The sequence below is a fragment of the Triticum aestivum genome, chromosome 6A (assembly GCF_018294505.1).
Source record: "Triticum aestivum cultivar Chinese Spring chromosome 6A, IWGSC CS RefSeq v2.1, whole genome shotgun sequence".
In the NCBI taxonomy this organism is placed as follows: domain Eukaryota; kingdom Viridiplantae; phylum Streptophyta; class Magnoliopsida; order Poales; family Poaceae; genus Triticum; species Triticum aestivum.
The window spans coordinates 583,118,919-583,139,118 of record NC_057809.1 but is presented as its reverse complement, the minus strand read 5'-3'; the positions used below and the strand labels follow the sequence as shown (position 1 = coordinate 583,139,118).

General features: G+C 49.6%; 2 protein-coding genes across 2 annotated transcripts; one reads left to right on the top strand and one right to left on the bottom strand.

Annotated features, from left to right (window-relative positions):
* The first annotated feature begins 271 nt into the window (after window positions 1–271).
* Window positions 272–10,369, top strand: LOC123128695 (glutamate receptor 2.8). The gene is made up of 3 exons (XM_044548770.1): window positions 272–730; window positions 7,181–8,821; window positions 8,916–10,369. Exons 1-3 carry the CDS (start codon window positions 418–420, stop codon window positions 9,986–9,988), a joined length of 3,027 nt encoding a protein of 1,008 aa, XP_044404705.1. The 5' UTR covers window positions 272–417; the 3' UTR covers window positions 9,989–10,369.
* A 37-nt stretch (window positions 10,370–10,406) lies between these two features.
* LOC123128696 (diacylglycerol kinase 3) lies at window positions 10,407–17,182 on the bottom strand (the record flags this gene model as incomplete). Its single annotated transcript, XM_044548771.1, is given in 13 exon segments — window positions 10,407–10,746; window positions 10,840–11,022; window positions 11,136–11,252; window positions 11,515–11,602; window positions 12,197–12,274; window positions 12,658–12,728; window positions 13,209–13,291; window positions 13,750–13,819; window positions 14,362–14,458; window positions 14,769–14,854; window positions 14,934–15,071; window positions 15,301–15,423; window positions 16,610–17,182. Coding segments are annotated over 12 exon segments (1,518 nt in total). The 3' UTR covers window positions 10,407–10,746; window positions 10,840–10,860.
* Window positions 17,183–20,200: the final 3,018 nt, after the last annotated feature.

The following is a 20,200-nucleotide window of genomic DNA, read 5'->3' as shown; positions in this document are numbered from 1 at the left end:
GAGTCAATCGACCAGCAGATAATTATTAAGCCCTAGAGTTAGCTAGCTAGATCAAGGAGAGGGATTAAAAGAAGACGAGAGCTCTGAGCTTTTCGCTCTCTTTTCACCATGGAGTACTCCTCGCCGACCTCCCATTTGCATTCTCTTGACCGGTTCCTGCGGTGCCACGTAGCTGTCGAACGTACACGTACGTGGCCCACCTCCCGCATACAAGTCAAAGTCAAGAGTCGAGTGGTTTTCAAGAGCAACGTCGCCGTACGCCACCGCAAAACCAAATCGAGGTTCCACTTCCATCGCCGGTACCGCGAGGTCCGTCCGTCCATCCACGTCGCCTATAAAGCGACCGCGGCCGGCGCCGCTAGAGGGTACTGATCATCCACGCATCGATCCCGTAGCTTCTTCCCAAGTTGCGAGATCATGGTGCGCGCGCTCTCACCTTCTTCTCCCGTCGCCCCCTCCTCCTTCTACGCTCTGCTGCTGCTCGTAGTGGCCGCGTTCATCGGGCCGCTGCGGGTGGCGACGGCGCAGAGCGTGCCGGCGCCGGTGCCGGTCCGCGTCGGGGTGATCCTGGACTGGGCGAACAAGGGGTCGTCGGCGGTGTCGCTGCGGCGGCGGACCGGCATTCAGATGGCGGTGGAGGACTACTACGCGGCGCACCCGGGGTCGGCCACCAGGGTGGAGCTCCATTTCGGGGACTCCAAAGGGAACGTCGTCGGCGCCGCTTCCGCCGGTAAGCTCGCTCCCTAGTTGCTTCTCTAATAATTATGGTCTTTCGCTTCATGAATCTATGCAAGCTCGTACGCCAGCTACAGTCTACTATAACACTTGTAAGCGCAAGCTTGCCGTCTCGACATTAGCTCTCTAGCCTGGCCGTTTTAGTCCCTCGATCACCGGTGGCTGCTGCGCGCATGGGACTGTGCAGCTCTTATGGCTGCGCGGTGCTCCCGCCGGGCTCGGCCACCAAGGTGGATCTCCATTCCAGGGCCGGACGTCGCCGGGGACGACGTCCTCGGCGCCACTTCCGGTGGTAATTAGTTAACCTACCCCTCTCTCTCTCTCGCTTATCACGTACGCCACCATGGCTGCTAGCTGTAATTAAGCTCCTAAATCACGTTCGTCTCGAGATTAGCACTATCTTTTGTCCTAGTCGATCCCACTGGGCCGGGGTTGCTAGCTGCGCGCGCACGACCGTGCAGCTCCCGCCGACTATGGTACACGAGAGCCACTAGCAGACTAGCTGTTCTGTGGTGCCGCCGGATGCGGCGCCTCTCACGGCCGGCTACCGGGCCGCCAGCCTTAGAATTGTCGCCTTGCATGGACATCCATCGTGGCCGGCCCTGTCGCCATTTTGTCCGGACAGACAGCTAGCTTCTGTTCTGGATCGTCAACAAAAGGAGGAGGACGCACGGGGACAAATTAACAACCACCACATCTCGATCGAACTGCGCTGGAATCTCAACTAATCCATTTTTAACCGCGACCGGTGAACTCCGAAGTGTATATAATGGCTACTGTGCGTGCGTGCCTGTGTAGACTTAATTATTTTTGGTAGCTTGGGTTCGATCATTGGACACTTGGACTGGAGTGGCGTGACTGGTCTTCGCGGTCTGCTTCTTCACCGCGTATATATGCATGCACGTGCTACCGCGCGAGTCGGTCAAGCTTCATGGCTCATGTGGTTGTAGCTAGATTGGCTGGGGACGACAGTCGACGATAACGACGTAGATAGATGCCTCAAATCTTTATATCCGTTCTGCAACGCACCGCAACCACTCCCCTAGATGCATGGGATCCAAGTTTCAACCGGCGTGACGGGCACCATGTGGAGGACGTACGTACGTGCATCATATGCATGTCGAGTCAGCAACGTTGAACGGCCAGTCCAAAATTAGCACTACTCTTGAAAATTCTTACTACGCTATAGTACTTGTCATGGCCAGTCATGCATTCATCATCGTCGTCGGTCATCCATGTATGCAGTCCAAGCTAGCTAGCTAGCATGTGTGTCGTCTGGCTCTGGTCTGGGAGACGACTCGCTTTCAACTTCCTTGTCAAAGTCTCGAGCACAAAGATGGGCGCTAGCTTGTTAATTTGGCCGATGAAAGTGACTCGAGAGGTTCTAATAGATTTTTCACGACAGGAAATTCGGATGTTTATTAGTACTTTACGAACCACTGTACATGTTTTCTGGTGCAGCCGCAGTCATCTTTGGTACACCAACTACTGTAGATGGCTTGTTAATTTGGTCGTGATATTGACTGCTCAGCTTCTATAGATCTTTCATTTTTCTCGCCTTTTGTTTGGAAAACTATTAGTAGTATCTGTTAGACGTGTACGTGCAGGACACGTCCAGCCGGCCGAATCAAGAAGGATTCGTATCTTAGTATGTTTCGTTTATTTCCAAATATTGTAGCCTCCTTGTACTATATAATCCCATCATGGGATCAAATCAATCCAAGCGCAACAATTATAATTGCCTTCATGGTATTAGATTAGAGTTTTCGATCCTCTCTCTCCTCTCGTCTCACGCACGTAACTTGTACGCATGGCGCCGACACCCCAAGAGATCGCGGCCCAGGAGGAGGCCGCCGCCCTCGCCGAGGCTAACGCTAAGGCTGCTCTCTGGGCCCTCAGGGCCGCACTTCCAAGCATCCGCGCCGTCGTTTCGGTCACCCTCGAGCTCTCCACCTCCAACTATCTCCAACGGCGCGGCATGTTCTCCGACGCTGTCCAGAAGTACGCCTTGGAGGACCATCTACTCGAGGCAGAATACCCCACCCATCCGACGCCGCAGTGGGGTCGGAACGACGCCGCAGTGGGGTCGGAACGACGCCATCGTCCGTTCATGGATCAACAGCGCCGTCGCGCCTGAACTTCTCGCCATGATCGTTGACACCACCACGCCACTCCCTGCCCACTCGTTGTGGACGCGGCTCTCCAACATCTACCACGACAACTCCGAGACTCGCTCCTCATACCTCGAGCAAGAGTTCCATGGTCTCCAGCAAGGCACCATGACCGTGGCTGACTATTGTCGCAAGCAGAAGGTCCTCTCTGACGAGCTCAACGCGTTGGGCACGACCATCACCGACAAGCGTCTCGTTCAGAACACGCTCCGTGGCCTCGGATCACGGCTTGCCTACATGCGCACGTTGACCCTCAAGCAGCGCCCACTCCCGTCCTTTCTGGATGTGCGCTCGTCCCTTCTGCTCGAGGAGCTCACGCTGCAGCAGTCAGTTTCCTCCTCCTCGACTCCGACCGCCTTCGTCACCCGAGGCGTCTCTGCGTCTCCCCCATCGCGCGGACCTGCAGCTACCATGCCGCCTCCGCGTCGCCCCGACACATGTCGTAACTTCCAACGTGGGAGTTGCCGATTTGGCGCGCGATGCCGCTATCTCCACTCCGGACCTTCCCAACAGCAAGGCGGCAACACAAACCCACCGGCGAAGGGCTCGCTGGCACCATGGCCATCCATGCAAAACCCTTGGGCAGGGTCCATCCAGATGTGGCCAGGTCAGCCTCAGCGACCGTCCCTTCTTGGTCCGGCACAGGCACATCATGCCATGATAACCCACCCGCCTCCCTGGCCCTATGGTGCCGCCTCGCCAATGCCCTGGTCAGCAGGAACGCCGACGCCACCCATATCTTGGCCGACCGGAGCGCCGCCACCCGCTCCATCATCTGGACCGATATATGCTAATCTGCATTCGTCCTTCGACCAAGGATCACTCATGCAGGCTTTCAACACAATGTCCTTGACACCACCATCTTCAAACGAATGGTACATGGACTCAGGCGCTTCCGCCCACATGACCGGCAATCAGGGTAACCTTTCACACCTCCTCCCTTCTAACTCCTCTTACCCTCATGTCATCGTTGGCAATGGTCAAGCCCTTCCCATCACGTGCACCGGTCACACCACCCTCTCTACTCCTAATCATTCATTCTCTCTTAACAATGTTCTAGTTACACCTGACATTATCAAAAATCTTATTTCTGTACGTAAGCTCACCACTGATAACCTTGTTTCTGTTGAGTTTGATCCTTTTGGTCTCTCTGTGGAGGACTTCCGCACCAAGAACGAGATCGTCAGGTGCAATAGTTCCGGCGAACTCTACCCTTTCTGGTGGCCGTCTTCCACTCCACAAGCTCTCTCCGCCACCATGTCATCCTCAACATTGTGGCATCGTCGCCTAGGCCATCTCAGTAGTCAAGCTTTGTCACACCTAGCACGTGCTTTTTCTTTTCCTTGTAACAAAAACAATAACGATGACCATTTATGTCATGCTTGTCAATTAGGAAAACATGTTCGCCTACCTTTTGATACATCTACTACTCAGACTACTTGTCCGTTTCAACTCATCCATTGTGATTTGTGGACTTCGCCTCTTCCTAGTGTGTCTGGCTACAAATACTACCTAGTTGTGTTAGATGATTTCACCCATTACCTTTGGACTTTTCCTTTGCGATTAAAATCTGAGACTTTCTCTACACTCAAACACTTTTTTGCCTATGTCTCCACTCAGTTTAAAGCAACCATCCAATCTGTACAGTGTGACAATGGACGCGAATTCGACAATACCAGTGCTCACAAGTTTCTCCTATCCCTTGGTGCCACCCTTCGCATGTCTTGTCCATACACCTCTCCACAGAACGGCAAAGCTGAACGTGTCATCCGCTCCACTAATAACATGGTGCGTTCCCTTCTTTTCCAAGCCAGCTTACCACCGGCCTATTGGGTTGAAGCTCTTCACACTGCCACTTTCCTCTTCAACCTACACCCAACCAAAACATTGCAACAGCGTACACCTTATGAGGCTCTTCGCGGCCTACCTCTCCCCCTAGAGCACTTGCGTATTTTCGGTTGTCTGTGCTATCCTAACCTATCCGCTATAGCACCACACAAACTAGCTCCACGCACGACCGCATGCGTTTTCCTAGGGTACCCCTCTAACCATCGCGGATATCGCTGTCTTGACCTCACTAAACATAAAATCATCATCTCTAGACATGTTGTCTTCGATGAGAACACCTTCCCTTTCGCTAAACAATGCACACCACCCCCTACTGCCATTGATCTGTCCTTTTTAGATGATCATCCTATCATTCTTCCCTCACAAATCAACCAACCTCCAGCACCGATGTCGGCCACACCACATCCACCTGAGCCACCCATGCCTCCTACACCTGAGCCGCCCACCCCTCCCACTCCTCCAGTTACACCTCCAACTCTACCTGTAGTTTTGGCTCCTGTTGGACCTCCCCTTGCCGACAATTCTCACTCGATGTTTACCCGTGGAAAGCGTGGCCTATCTTTGCTTGTTGATCGTCTTAATCTTCTTGTTGATGTCCCTAGTCCTCTACCTAAGAGCTACCGAAGTGCTCTTAAAGATACTCACTGGCACTCTGCTATGGTGGACGAATTCAGTGCCCTTCAAAACAATCAAACTTGGGATCTTGTTCCCCGTCCTCCCGGTGCCAATGTCATTTCTGGTAAATGGATATTTCGGCACAAGCTTAAGCAAGATGGGTCCCTGGATCGCTACAAAGCACGTTGGGTCCTCCGCGGCTTCACCCAGCATGCCGGCGTCGATTACGGCGAGACTTTTAGCCCCGTTGTCAAGCCAGCAACAGTTCGAACCGTCCTCTCTCTTGCTGTTGCACAAGACTGGCCGGTTCACCAGCTCGACATCAACAATGCTTTTCTACATGGTACACTCAATGAGACAGTCTACTGTGTGCAGCCGTCGGGATTCGTTGATGTCGCCAAACCGGACCATGTGTGCCGCCTCAATAAGTCTCTCTATGGGCTTAAACAGGCGCCGCGAGCATGGTACAGCCGTTTCACCGACCATCTTCTTCGCCTCGGTTTCGTCAGTTCCCGTGCGGACCCCTCGCTCTTCATTTATAGCCGCAACAATGAGATTGTCTACCTCCTGCTATACGTTGATGATATAGTCCTGACAGCTTCATCTGAGCGACTTCTTCAGCAAACCATTATGGCTCTAGAGCGGGAGTTCTCTCTCAAAGACCTTGGAGCCCTGCACTACTTTCTCGGTATCGCCGTCACTCGGTCCTCCGATGGCATGTTCCTTTCCCAGCGACAGTACATCATTGACATCCTCGAGCGTGCGGGCATGAGCGAGTGCAACACATGTTCCACTCCTGTTGACACACAGTCAAAGCTTGGTGCTACTGGCGCTGTTGTCGATGATCCATCCTCCTATCGAAGTCTCGTGGGTGCTCTCCAATACCTGTCATTCACCAGACCAGATGTCGCCTATGCTGTGCAACAGGTATGCTTGTACATGCACGACCCACGGGAGCCACACCTTAATGCTGTCAAAAGGATTCTTCGGTATCTTTGCGGCACCATCAATCATGGACTTCAGATATATCGCTCGTCGCCAGCATCGCTCACTGCCTACACTGATGCCGACTGGGTTGGCTGCCCTGACACACGCAAGTCCACCTCCGGCTACGGCGTCTTCCTTGGTGACAATTTGGTCTCTTGGTCCTCCAAACGACAACAAACTGTTTCCCGGTCAAGCATAGAGGTTGAATACCGCGGTGTCGCCAACGCCGTCGCCGAGGCATGTTGGCTACGCCAGCTTTTGTCCGAGCTGCACCGTCCTCTTCAGCGAGCTACTGTGGTCTACTGTGACAACATCTCCGCCGTCTACCTCTCGACAAACCCGGTTCAACATCAACGCACCAAGCATGTGGAAATTGATCTTTATTTTGTCCGTGAGCGGGTTGCTTTTGGAGATGTCCGTGTTCTCCATGTGTCGACGTCTTCTCAGTGTGCTGACATCTTCACCAAAGGGTTACCGTCGACTGTGTTCAACGAGTTCCGCTACAGCCTGAACGTCCGCCCAGCTCCCGCTCCGACTGCGGGGGGTGTTAGACGTGTACGTGCAGGACACGTCCAGCCAGCCGAATCAAGGAGGATTTGTATCTTAGTCTGTTTCGTTTATTTCCAAATATTGTAGCCTCCTTGTACTATATAATCCCATCACGGGATCAAATCAATCCAAGCGCAACAATTATAATTTCCTTCAGTATCATTTTTCTCTCCTAGTTTGGGCTCCTTAAAAGTTTCTAATGCTTCAGATTTTAATGGGTCGAAAGAGTACGTGGGCCTAAATCTCCTTTTCGTTGGTGTTGTTTGTTGTTGCAGCGTTGGACCTGATCAAGAACGCGCAGGTGCAGGCCATCATCGGGCCCAAGACATCAGCGGAGGCGGAGTTCGTCGCCCAACTCGGCAGCCGCGCCCACGTCCCCGTGCTCTCCTACTCCGCCACCTCCCCGTCCCTCTCGCCGGCGCAGACGCCCTACTTCGTGCGCACCGCCGCCAAAGACTCCTTGCAGGCCACCCCCGTCGCCGCTGTCCTAGCACACTTCGGGTGGCGCGCGGCCGTCGTCCTGCACGAGGACTCGCCCTACGGCACCGGCATCCTCCCGGCGCTCGCCGACGCGCTCCAGAGCGTCGACAGCGCGGCCATCGTGGAACGCGTGCCCGTGCTGAGCCGCGCGCACGACGACGCCCTCGACGCGCTGCTCTACCGCCTCAATGCGATGCCGACGCGCGTGTTCGTCGTGCACGCCAATTTCCGCCTGGCGACGCGGCTCTTCCGGCGAGCGGGGGAGGCCGGGATGATGTCCGATGGCTACGCCTGGGTCGTCACAGATGGCGTCGGAAGCTTGGTGGACAGGCTCAGCCCCGAGGACGTCGACGCCATGCAGGGCGTCGTCAGCCTCCGGCCCCACGTTGAGCTCACGAGCCAGGTCAAGAACTTCTCGGCGCGGTTCAGGGCGAGGTTCCGGCGGGACAACCCGGCCTCCGACGATGACATGATCAATGATCCGACCGTGACGAGGCTCTGGTCGTACGACACGGCGTGGGCGATCGCCGCGGCAGCCGAGGCGGCCGCCAGTGTCCCCGGCCCGGCATTTCAGACACCGCAGCGTAGCAGGGCACTCACAGACCTGGACCGGCTCGGTGTGTCGGCCACCGGAGCAGCGCTTCTCAGAGCGGTGCGTAACACCACGTTCGACGGGATGGCCGGCAGGTTCAAGCTTGTGAACGGGCAGCTGCAGGTGGCAGCATACGAGGTCGTCAACATCATCGGGAACGGTGCCAGGACGGTGGGGTTTTGGACGCCGGAGTCCGGCATTTCGCAGGACCTGAACGTCGGCGGCGCCAAGGTTGAGCGAAAGCTGAAACCCATTCTCTGGCCGGGCGAGGCGCTGTCCCAGCCAAGAGGCTGGACGGAATCGCCGAACGGACGTGTGCTCAAGGTCGCCGTGCCGATGAAGAACGGGTTCAAGCAGTTCGTGGATGTTGTCGGGGAGAAGAACTCGACGGCGCCGAAGGTCACCGGGTACTGCATCGACGTGTTCGAAGCGGTGATGAAGAACCTGCCCTACCCGGTGAAGTACCAGTACGTGCCGTTCCTCCGAAGCCCCGATTCGTACGAGAAGCTGGTGGACCAGGTGAGCGGCGGGGAGGCGGACATTGCGGTGGGGGACGTGACGATCACGGCGAGCAGGATGCACGAGGCGGACTTCTCCATGCCGTTCACGGAGTCCGGGTGGGCGATGGTGGTGGCGACGCGGCCGGACACGAGCGCCAGCATGTGGATCTTCCTGCAGCCGCTCACCACCAGCCTCTGGCTCACGAGCCTCGGCTTCTTCTGCTTCACCGGCTTCGTGGTGTGGGTCATCGAGCACCGCGTCAACCCGGAGTTCCGGGGCACGCCGTCGCAGCAGTTCGGCCTCATCTTCTACTTCTCCTTCTCAACGCTCGTCTTCGCACACAGTAAGCCACTTACTAACCATCTCATCATTTCAACTATGCAGTTTCATGAAGGATATCAATGGCACCTAATCAATCTTGACGTTTTAATTTTCAGAGGAGAAGCTGGAGAGCAACCTGTCGAGGCTGGTGGTGATCATATGGGTGTTCGTGGTGCTGATCCTGACGTCGAGCTACACGGCGAGCCTGACGTCGATGCTGACGGTCCAGCAGCTCCGGCCAACCGTGACCGACGTGAAGGAGCTGCAGAGGCGCGGCCAACACATCGGGTACCAGGAGGGGAGCTTCATCAAGCCCTTGCTCACAAAGATGGGCTTCGACGAGAGGAAGATGAAGAAGTACAGCACGCTGGAGCAGTACGCCGAGGCGCTGTCGAAGGGCTCGGCGGACGGCGGCGTGGACGCGGTGTTCGACGAGATCCCGTACCTGAAGCTGTTCCTGTCGCAGCACTGCGACGGGTACATGCAGGTGGGGCCCGTGTACAAGACGGACGGCTTCGGGTTCGTGTTCCCGAGGGGGTCGCCCATGGTGGGGGACGTGTCGCGGGAGATCCTGCGGCTGGCGGAGGGCGACCAGATGGCGCGCATCGAGAAGGCGTGGTTCGGCGAGCCCGGCACGTGCCGGGACGCGCTGGGCGGCATCGGCGCCGGCGGCGGCTCGTCGAACCTCAGCTTCCGGAGCTTCGGCGGGCTGTTCCTCATCTCCGGCGTCGTGTCCAGCCTCATGCTGCTGCTCTATTTCGCCATCTTCATGTACCGCGAGCGCGACGAGCTCCGGGAGGCGGAGCGGGAGGCGAAGGCCGAGGACGGCTCCGGGAGCGTGCCCGTGCGGAGGCTGCGCGTGTTGCTGCAGCACTACGACAAGAGGGACATCAAGTCCCCCACCTTCAGGACGTGGAACGACGACTCCGTCAGGAACGGCAGCGACTACGCCGGCAGGACACCGAGATGGAGCGGCGGCGACGCGGGCCTGACGCCGAGGGCCGGTGCAGAGGAACACGCCATGGGAGGGGCGAGCCCGCTGAGCGTGGACATCAGCTCCGAGATGAATGCCGGCTCTTCGCCGGAGGGGACGCCGGCGTCGGAGATCAGTGAGTCATTCGAGCAGAGGATAGAGGGGGCAGGAGCCTCAGTGGAAATGGCAAGGTCAAACGCCTCTCGGCTGCAGTAAGAGTAGAAGCATTTCCATGAGGAATGCCAATATAGGAGTTCTAGTCTTGTGGCACTAATTGCACTTTGGCCAGAAAATCGTTTTGTATTCTTCTTCTAGTGAACATTAGGGAATTCAAAGGAAAGAAGTTCTCTGATGTTATAATTGTACATAGTAAAAAAGAACACAAATTTGGTTGTACACATAGCTAAAAGCAAAAAGTTTGTATTACCTCCGTCCTAAAATTCTTGTCTTAGATTTATCTAGATACATAACACTAAAACATGACTTCTTAAATTTGTCTAGTAACACTAAAACATGACTAGATACATCTATACCTAGACAACTCTAAGAACATGACCAGATATATCTGCATCTAGACAACACTAAGACAAGAACTTTAGGACGAGGGGAGTATTTGACATCAGACAAAGGAACGTTTCGGAGGGAAAATAATTGTTGGATTGAACACAAAGCATAATAACTTGATCTTACATGGTGGTTTTCATCTGGTTGTATACCAGAGACAAGAAATAATACAAATCAAGTTCAAATTGTTTTCCCCCGCAAAAAAAAGGAACTAGGATACAACATAATTTATATATATATATATGATACAACAGTACATGGTGGCGCATTGTGCTCCTGCCATGACTCGACCATGGCATGGTGAAGGCCAATAAACATTGCATCATCTTTGCTGCAACTGAGCCATCTCTATGGATTCTAGCTCCAGCTGCTCCTAAACTGTACATAGCCTACCGATCTAGAGTGTAACCCTGAGATGGCATGGTAATTGGATGGTTAGGGAGCTATAAGGATGCAACTGATGTCGGCGGACAACCAGAAAATGGACTTTCCGGAATCAATACCTGATTGACATAGGGGAATTCTCATGAATCCCCGTTTATCATCCGGGAGTGATACGGAACCTTGTTTATTTCCACAATTGTCGACTGGTCCTGGATGAGTGGTTGTTTCCATGGCTCGCCGTCCATTTGAACATATGCTCGATCCCACTCGCCTCCCCTCATTTCAAACTTGATAGCTGCAGCCTAAGAGAAATGCAATATTTTTGGACAGAAGTTCATGATAAGTTACTGAAGAAATGATACCCAAATAGATCAATCCTTTGACAGGTAAATCAATGCAAAATCAGGGCGGGTACCTGAGCAATGTGCTTTGCTTTGATAAGCTCAGCCATAACGAATGAAGCATGCCAACCTTCTTTCAGACCAAATATTTCAATCAAACCGTCGTCTGAATGAGCTTCAACAAAACCTTTCTGGAACGAGGGGGGAAGAGACACATCATTTGCATAGAACAAACAGAGCCCATTTGTGTAACCCCACCCAATGCTGAACTCTAGCTAGTAGCTACCACTTGTTCTAAAAGCATATGTCAGCGATGATAGAACATGTAATGCTCACTTGCTGTCTATTTGTCCCATTTGGCAACTTCGACGTTAGCTATAAACCCCATATCCTGGACTAGAAAACAAGAACTGATGATACATGCAATGCGCATCAGCAAGCTCAGCTACCAACCTTTTCAAGATAATCCGGTTTAAGATCACCCCATGGATGCTTTCCACTGGCGTAGTTGTCCAGATTTAAGACCACTATGGATCTAACACTGCAATATTAACAGATGATAATAAATGTGAGCTCAATTTCGGTGATATACAATATAAGTCTTGGTACAGCAAATTTGAAGGACAATCATCAAGAGTACAAGCTAAGCATCACACAATATTTCAAATATTTATTTACTTCTTACGTACTTTGGACAGGCCTGACATTGGCAATATCATATATTTTTCTACGGTTGAAGGTAAGGCCCAGGAAAAGGGCAGGCTGCTGCTAAGGCAACCAAATATATTATTATTATGCAAAATATGGGTTATTAATTATTATCTGCTGAAAAAATCCATTTCATCATTGAGAAAGATAGGAAATCTAGATAATTACGAACCCACATATGTAGTTTTTGTGCCAATTTAAATATTTTCAGATGAATCATTGTAAACGGTCTACCAGACATCACATGTCAGCATTTCATGTTATCTGCATAGGCCATACATTGCCCAGTGTTGATTTTTTAACACTAATCCCCAAACTAATAGCAATGGTCACTGGGTTCGTATAAATAAAGTCAGCTACTCGATTTTCTGATATCCTAAGGATCATCTAAATATCTTTTTTGAATGTAACAGAATCTATGACTTGCCTTGAAGGCATTTGAATTTGCTCCCATTCAGAACAATTTGCCCTTTTAATGTAAAGCCGCAAAATGTTCCGAAGTCCCCTGCATCAACAAAGCATTCTGTCAGCCTTGGATAGATGATTGAGACAAATGTCACAAACAAAGGAAGAAGAATATCTTAGCACTATTGCAGGTTTGCAGTTTATTTATGAACACTAAAAATATGAAGATAAAGCATAAAAACAGTGGGTCATTGGCATTGCATAGTACTGAGCATAGTGGAACTTGAATCCGAATCCTCATGTGTTAACCAAGAAAGTACTATAGTCTAGAACAACTGCTATTTTCTAGAAGTTCTGTGGGTCGAATCTCATGATTAACCTCAAACCATGATTGTGTCTCGAGGATGGATCAAAACAAACGAACTATTTGATACTTTAAAAGTCCAGCTCAATTTCAAAGTACATGGAAAGGCAGGTCATTACCTTAGCTGAGGACTTGCTGTACAAGGAGTACAGAACCATCCCTGTGTGCAGCTATATCCAGCATAAATCAACTGCATATAACCAAGTATTACTAAAACAGTCACCTATAGATCGCATAACAGCATAACATAGAATTCTGAGGTACCAGATAACTATGCTACAGAAAATGAAAAGGAACCTTTGAAGCCAGTTTCTTTCTTTATTCAGAAGTTACATATTCTAGAAGAACTAGCAGAATCACATCCAGCTTATCTATCAAGTATACAGCTGGATCCACATGATAATAATATGGGAGAACTTGGGTGCACGAGTTCTTTTGTATGTGTGCAACATCACGTGATCTATCAGACTGCCATACTTAAAACATCCTACTGATAGAAGACAACTAACTAATGAAGATGTTGCTAACCAGCACATTCTGAATGATAAGCTCCTCACCAAAAGAATTCAGTAAATTACTGTGGGCTTCGAAAAAGATCACACTTCACAATGACATACATGAAAACTTTAAGCCACTACATATTACACCATTAAAGAAGTTCTTTCCGCACCTTATTTGCAACTGGTCCTTGAGCAAGATATGGCTTTTCATCTCGTAGATGGTGGAAGCCATATGCAACTTGGGCATCCATCCCTATTCAAAATAAATGGCACACTTAACAATGAATCAGGGCTCTAACAAACTGTAATAAAGAATAAACCATATAATTTAGCAAAAAATCATTGATCTGGTACATTCATATCTTGCGGTTTCAATTGTAGTCTTACAACTTTATATTATCATAAACCCGCAAAAAAAAAACTTTATATTATCAGACAGTGTGTGTAGTTTTAGATTATATATTTCACATCAAACTTTCAGATACTGAAGAATATACGGCCATTCAAAATTTCAAATTAAGGTTTAGCGCACAAAAAAATCTTAGGCAACGCTAAACACCTAGGAACTGGAGAGAAAATAGATATTACATATATTATCCAGTTAGTCTGAATATAAAACCTCTCAAGTAGATGTAGATCACCATGTAAAGTTCACGAGAATTAACCGAATTAGCTTAAGGAAAGAAAGTAGATGAGGTAACAAAGTAATACCAATGCTAAGGTAGTTGTAGAATACTCCTTTATAGCATGAAGCTTTTTCGGTTAACTCACTGCCACTCGCCTGCACCAAATTACACAAGGTCTTTAGCAAATACATAAGTACTTGCACACTCACTGAGAAAGACAAAATATAGGAGGGATTGCAATAATTTTGAAGCAGAGTTGACAATCGACAGAAGAAAATAAGATGCTGGAACAATCCATCAAACTATTCAAGAGAAACAAATTGTAACAAGCATTTGAAATAGCAAGTATGACAGGCAACCATGCAGAGTCAAAGAGTGGCAAGCATTCAAAGTTACTATGCAAAACTTAGCAGTAACTAAAATTCTTTTTCTAGGTAAGCAAGGGAATCCTGTATGCAACTTGGATTTTCAGAATTGAATTCATCTCAAGACTCGCTTTCGAAAAAGAACTACCTCAACAATAGTTTTTTCTACTTTTTATGTTATCATGCAATCTTAAAAAATGTCTAAAACAATGTTCTTAAGTGGAGAAGAGATCTAACGATGGAAGAAGAGCATGCTACCGAGTGTATAGATTTGAGCTAAAATCTGTTTTCTATTTCAGGCTGTAATTTCCAGGTAAATTCATAGTCAAGACCTTGCTGAACTCCAGCTGATCGGCAGGTTCCGCTTTCTTAAGTGCATGTGGCAACTCTGTTATTTCTCCCTCTGGCATCCTAATCACAGCCTGCCAACTGCAAAAATATTGGTAGCGATTTTCAGAGCAAAAACAGATGAAGAGTGTATGTACAATTATTAAAAGAAACATCTAGAGTTGAGCCTCTTCACGAGGTACACATTACATTTGGAGATAATAAATATGGCAGATAGATGCTGAGCTTATGTAAATTGACGATTTTCTTTCCACCATCAGGAAATTATTCCAGATAGGTATATGATAAGTTTTACTCAGCAGTGCAAAATGTGTTCCTCAAATAGAGCTTAATACGCATATAGGTGAATAAAGAGAGAAATAACTCTCGAGCAATGATTTCACATTCTCACCTGTCAAGATGGACGACCGAAGCAGACACTGCCTTGTTGAGATATCGCTTTACAGCTGAACGCCAACCAAAGGGAAAAGAGCCACCCTGTGCTTGAGTTGATTAGCATTTTCAATTAAAAACAAAGAACTTAAACAGAACGGTGTCATCGCATATCGGCCCTTACCCATCCAAATGATCTAGCAAGGTCATTTCCTGTCCCGAGTGGAATGATTCCTGTGGGAGGAACTGGTTCCCTTTTCGACTTATTAAGTTCTTGGAGACATCCAAGTACCCAACCAACAGTGCCATCACCTCCAGCAACCTGTCAGAAAGAACTAGTGCAAGGATGTTATGCAAAGTAGTTGGAAAACTGCGACATACAAGGAAAGCATATGGACACCTAAATGGTGCAGGAGAAACCTCTCATGAGCTAAGATATAAGCTCACTTATCGAATAGTTTCTAACAGTAAATAACAAAGCTAACATGCAGCGAACCCTTAAAAGCTTCTGACAGATACAATATCCTTACTGAAGCCCATCAAGCACGTACCATAATCCTCAAATTTGCACGGATGTCCTTTGCACAGTTATCACCTTGATCAGCCAACCTCTCCAAACAGCCCAAACCATAACGAACAAAATCAGAAGGCTTCACAGTAGAAAGATCGAAGACCTGAACAAAAATGGTTCCATCAGCAAGTACTATACAGTCCAGGGTTTTCCAGAACAAGCAAAAGAATAAGAAACTAGAATTTCCAAAAGACATGCTGTGGCTTCTGAGTGCACAAAATAATCCAGAATCGGCGTTACAAACGAGTCCTAAACAGTTAGCCTGTCTTGACAACCACAATAACATGTTGTGTGAGTTTTCCAAGCCCTTAAAGACCATCAAATTCCACAGAACTGCGCCATATCCATAGTTCTTTACGGCCCTATCTTCTATCAGTTCTGACCCTTTTACACCACATAATGATATCAGTGCCCAATCCTCACAAGCCAACCTCCAGTTTCACATGTTGATCCACAACTAACTCGGGTAGAAGCCAGTACTTCCATGTTGATGAAACAATATATGTGACTATCACCAAGTGGCTCTGCACCTGTCTTCTGTTACAAGAAAATGTCGAGCTACAAATTATAGACAGTCTCATTACATTACTCTCACTACTGTCACCTGCACAGGCATCCTCCCTCCTTCCCCACCTAACACCTACCGTCCTAGTTCTTTTCCTTCACCTCATCGCCTCTTCTAGAACCACATGTGGAAGTGAGACACGGTCTGATGGAGCCCTCACAGCAGCATACGTTTATTATGCATTTATCATCCAACCATAATGGTCAGATATCCGTCTTCATCCCTACTCCCCCAACCCCTCGTGGTACCAATTAAGTGCATGGCTATCTAGATGATTCGACCTTGGCAGTATCAGGCAGAACTCGGAAATAAGGGGAACAAAAAGGTTAGTACAATGCCTCATATGGAGCATGACGATCCTCTCAACACATACTAGGCAACTAGAGATTCTGGCCGCGTCACACCATCCTCCTCCTCGGATCACAAGACGCGGAGCCCCTCTCGTCCTTGGTTTCACGGTAGTACCATTGTACCATGAAAGTACCACCGGAGCAGAATCCATTTTAATCCCCGCCTAAATGGGGTGTATTACCTCGCACTAAATCATAGTACGAGTAATGGTATCTCTAAACCAATTCCCTGCCGGATTCCACACGAACGGAGAAGAAAAATCTGCCGCGGAGTAACAAGTAGTAGCACAGCAACGGCCGCCACGAAAGCAAGGCGAGGGGGAAAAAACGCCGGAATTGGGAGGGAGCACGTGAATCGCGAGGTCATCACCCACCTGCTCCTTGCTGATGAGCTCGTGGAGCCGCACCTTGAGCTCGGGCCCGTGGCGCCCGCCGCTCTTGGAGTTGACGAACACGACCATCGGCGCCACCACCTCCAGCCCGTCCTCCCCCTCCCCGCCGCCCACCGCCTCGTCCCTCGCCGCCGCGGCGGCCGCCACGCCGGCGGCCTCGTCCTTCTCGGCGACGGCGGCGGCCACGGCCCTCCGCGCGTAGAGCGGCATGACGACGCGGCGCCGCAGCTCGGCCTTGTCGACGTCCCGGCCCCACACCCCGCACGCGCGCACCGACTCCCAGATCGACACGCGCGCCGACGGTGCCGTCGGCGGCGCGGAGTGGGGCGTGTGGACGGCGGCGTCGCCGTTGCCGGCCATCCCCACCTCCGCCTCCGCCCGCTCCATCGCCGCGCCGCCCGCCGGGGAAAGGAAAAGGCAACGGTAGGAGTATGTATCACAGCTAGGCAGCTGCCGAATTGGCACCGGTGGAGGAGCTGGATGAATTGGGGAAAGAAAGAAGAGAGGAGGAGCGCTGAGCCCAGCGCCGACTTTATTATTGGTTGCTGACGGGTGCTGCATATATGCAGGCAGGGAATAAAGTTTTGGTTAATGCGGGGGCAGGCTGATTAGGTGGACTGGGACGACTGGTGCTCGCTCTCTCGCGCTGTGCGGAGCGCGTCTTCGGACGGGAGAGCATTTACGTCTTTTCGTTACAGTGAGGGAATTTACTTTTCTTGACGCGGTGAAAGGGACGCGCATGGCATGGCTGGCGTTTTCGTTGAATTTTCCTACAACGTATACGGAGTAGGAGTAGTAGATAGTAGTGCTCCACAGATGGATCTGAAGTCAAAACTCTTTCTAGAGGGCTTTGATGTTTATTTCGTATATTTGACCTAAGTACTAATGTTGGAAATATGTGACATCGGACCATCTCCAATCGCAACCCGCAGATTTTCTTCCGCATCCGTCCACGGACACGGATATGGGAGGACGCCATCCAACTCTAGCCGCATACATTTCAATCTGCATTTTCACTAACCGAACGAAATTTATGCAAACCGACTGATATTCATCAAAGTCCGGATAGAAAATAGCACAAATCATCCATCCATACATAGCATGCAAGTTAGGCCTAGTACAACAACAGTCTCAAATTCAACTAGATCCTGGATGTTCAACAAGTTTTGCATGAAAGGATCATGTCGTCCCACACATACTCTCCTTTCAGTTTCATCCAGCAGTGTGTGCACGTGATGGTTGTCCCTATATGGTACACCACGGCAGCGCATGCGGGCTACATATAATGTGTAGACCAACATTGAGTCATTGAGTGAATGAATCAATCGATAAGCTGAGCAAGAGGAAGAAAAACTTGCGATCTCGTCCTCTGCCGCGTGCAATGGCCACCTTGCCTCGAGCTGACGAACCACGTCGCAAAACTTGGTGACGCTGATCTGAATAGCGTGCCAGCGATACGACAACGACCTCATGTTGCGTACAGCGGCGGCGGCAGAGGTGAAGGGTGCGGATGCAAAGTAAGGGGGGAACGAGCCCGGACTGGATGGCTTCCGTGGTCCGGACGAATGTGAGCGGTTTACGAGCCCGCCTTGGAGATGCACTCAGTGATGCTTTATTATCCGAAACCCTAGACGCCACCCGTCACCTCCTGCTCTTTGCCACCGCCAGTGCACGTTGCTAGGCAAAGAAACCAACGGCGAGTCAGCGACGGTGGAAGAGGTACCGACCTGGGGCTACTTGTTGTAGAGGTGTTGGAGGGCTACTGTGGACGACGAAGGAGATAAGGGCTTCAGTGTCGGTCTTTCATCAGGTGGTGTTCAGTGGCGGTGATCATGAAGTCGACGACGGCCGGAGGGATCCAGCGCAATGATCTTCAATGGTAGCCCCGCCTGGCTAGGAAACCGAGGAAGAGGGTGTCGGTGCATGGTCCTTAGACGATGGCATGCTCAACATCAAATCCGCAATTGTCGTGCAACGACATGGGTGATTTTTCCCCAGGTTTTCTTTAGGGAGTTTTCGTGTTTACTTTGGAGCGTTGAGGCGGCGGCGTTAGCCCGGTGTAGGAATACTGTTCTTCCCATCATATCCTTGTGTTTGTTGATGTGTTTATCACTGTCGGAGGCATGTGGAACCGTGTCTCCAATGTGTCTCCCAGGATCCAGCCGGTTTAGGTTATCGATGGATCTGTCTGGATTCAACTGGCTTTCGTGGTCTTCAAAGTTTGTACAGGCCCTTATTAATGTTTTGTTCTCCGGGGCGGTGATTTCTTCACAAATTACGTCGACATCAACGACTTCTCTATCATTTCTTATACAAGCTCCTAGGTTTTTAAAAAATTGCCTCACTGAGGAATAGGCTTAGAGACCGCATCAAGCTATACTCAGGGTGCACCGTCAGTGCATGCAGGAGGAAGAAGACTTTGTCACCCCCAAGGATTTAATCAATTTTACTTTTATGCATGGATATGTTTGCAAGGACCTGATTATTAATATATGGCCCTAGGCCCTTTTCAAAAAAGGAATTGGAATGCCTGACAAATGATGATGTGTTCTTGCACAATGACGTAAGTCCAACCGCATGAAGATATATGTATTTATCTTAAAATCAACAAAAAAAACTTATTTTATTGTCATTGTCATAACAGTTAAGATACAATCTATTTTTTTATTGTTCTTAAATTTAAATAACTATTTATTCATGTGTATGAAGGATTTTGTCTGTTTATTTTGTTTTTAGTTTATACTTATATGGAATGGTAAAAAAAAGGGTTCATTCAGTTTGCATGGTTAAAATTTGGTAAAAAAATATATATACTCCTATCTCTTATCAAGACACACACTAAGAAAATTACTAACCCTCTCATGGGATCATGTATTAGAGCTGCAACCCTATCATTCGCCTTGACCGCAACCCTATCATTCGCCTCGGTTGGTGGACATCGTTGGCACCCTCCTTTGGCCTACCGTGAGCCAGGCCCTCGCCAAAAAAACCATTAAGCCTATTCTTCACCCCTAGACGTCGACAGAAGAAGAAGGGTCGGTCGTGGCAGTACACGAGTTGCTGACGGGGCGGTAAGTTGTGCAAAGGGTGAAAATGAATGGTGGTGCAAAAGTATATGAAGGAAGAATGTCGACCGAATGATGATGACCACCCATAGCTAAGGTTGTAGCTGGCGCTGCCACTAATGAAACCAATGGCCCTTGTATTTGCAGGATTTCCAAAACACCGCAAAAGGAAAAGACGGAGCACAATGTCACTTTCAGTTATATAGGATTTAAAAACTAAAGGAAATTGCAATGAAGAGTGTTTGATACCACATAGAAAACAAATAAACTGGAACAAAAAATGTCTAATGCATGGGAGTTTTCCTCCACAGTAGAGTAAAAATGAATTCTTAGGGGGGAAATCCTTATGAGTAATATCCTCCAAAGATCCTATGAGATTCGTTTGGATGAAAGGAGGCCAAATATACACGTAGTTGAAAAGGCCGCAATCAATTTAGTTTACACTTATACCATATCTGAGTTTGTCAACAAGTATATTTGAATTCCGTATGTTTTTTCAACTATGAAG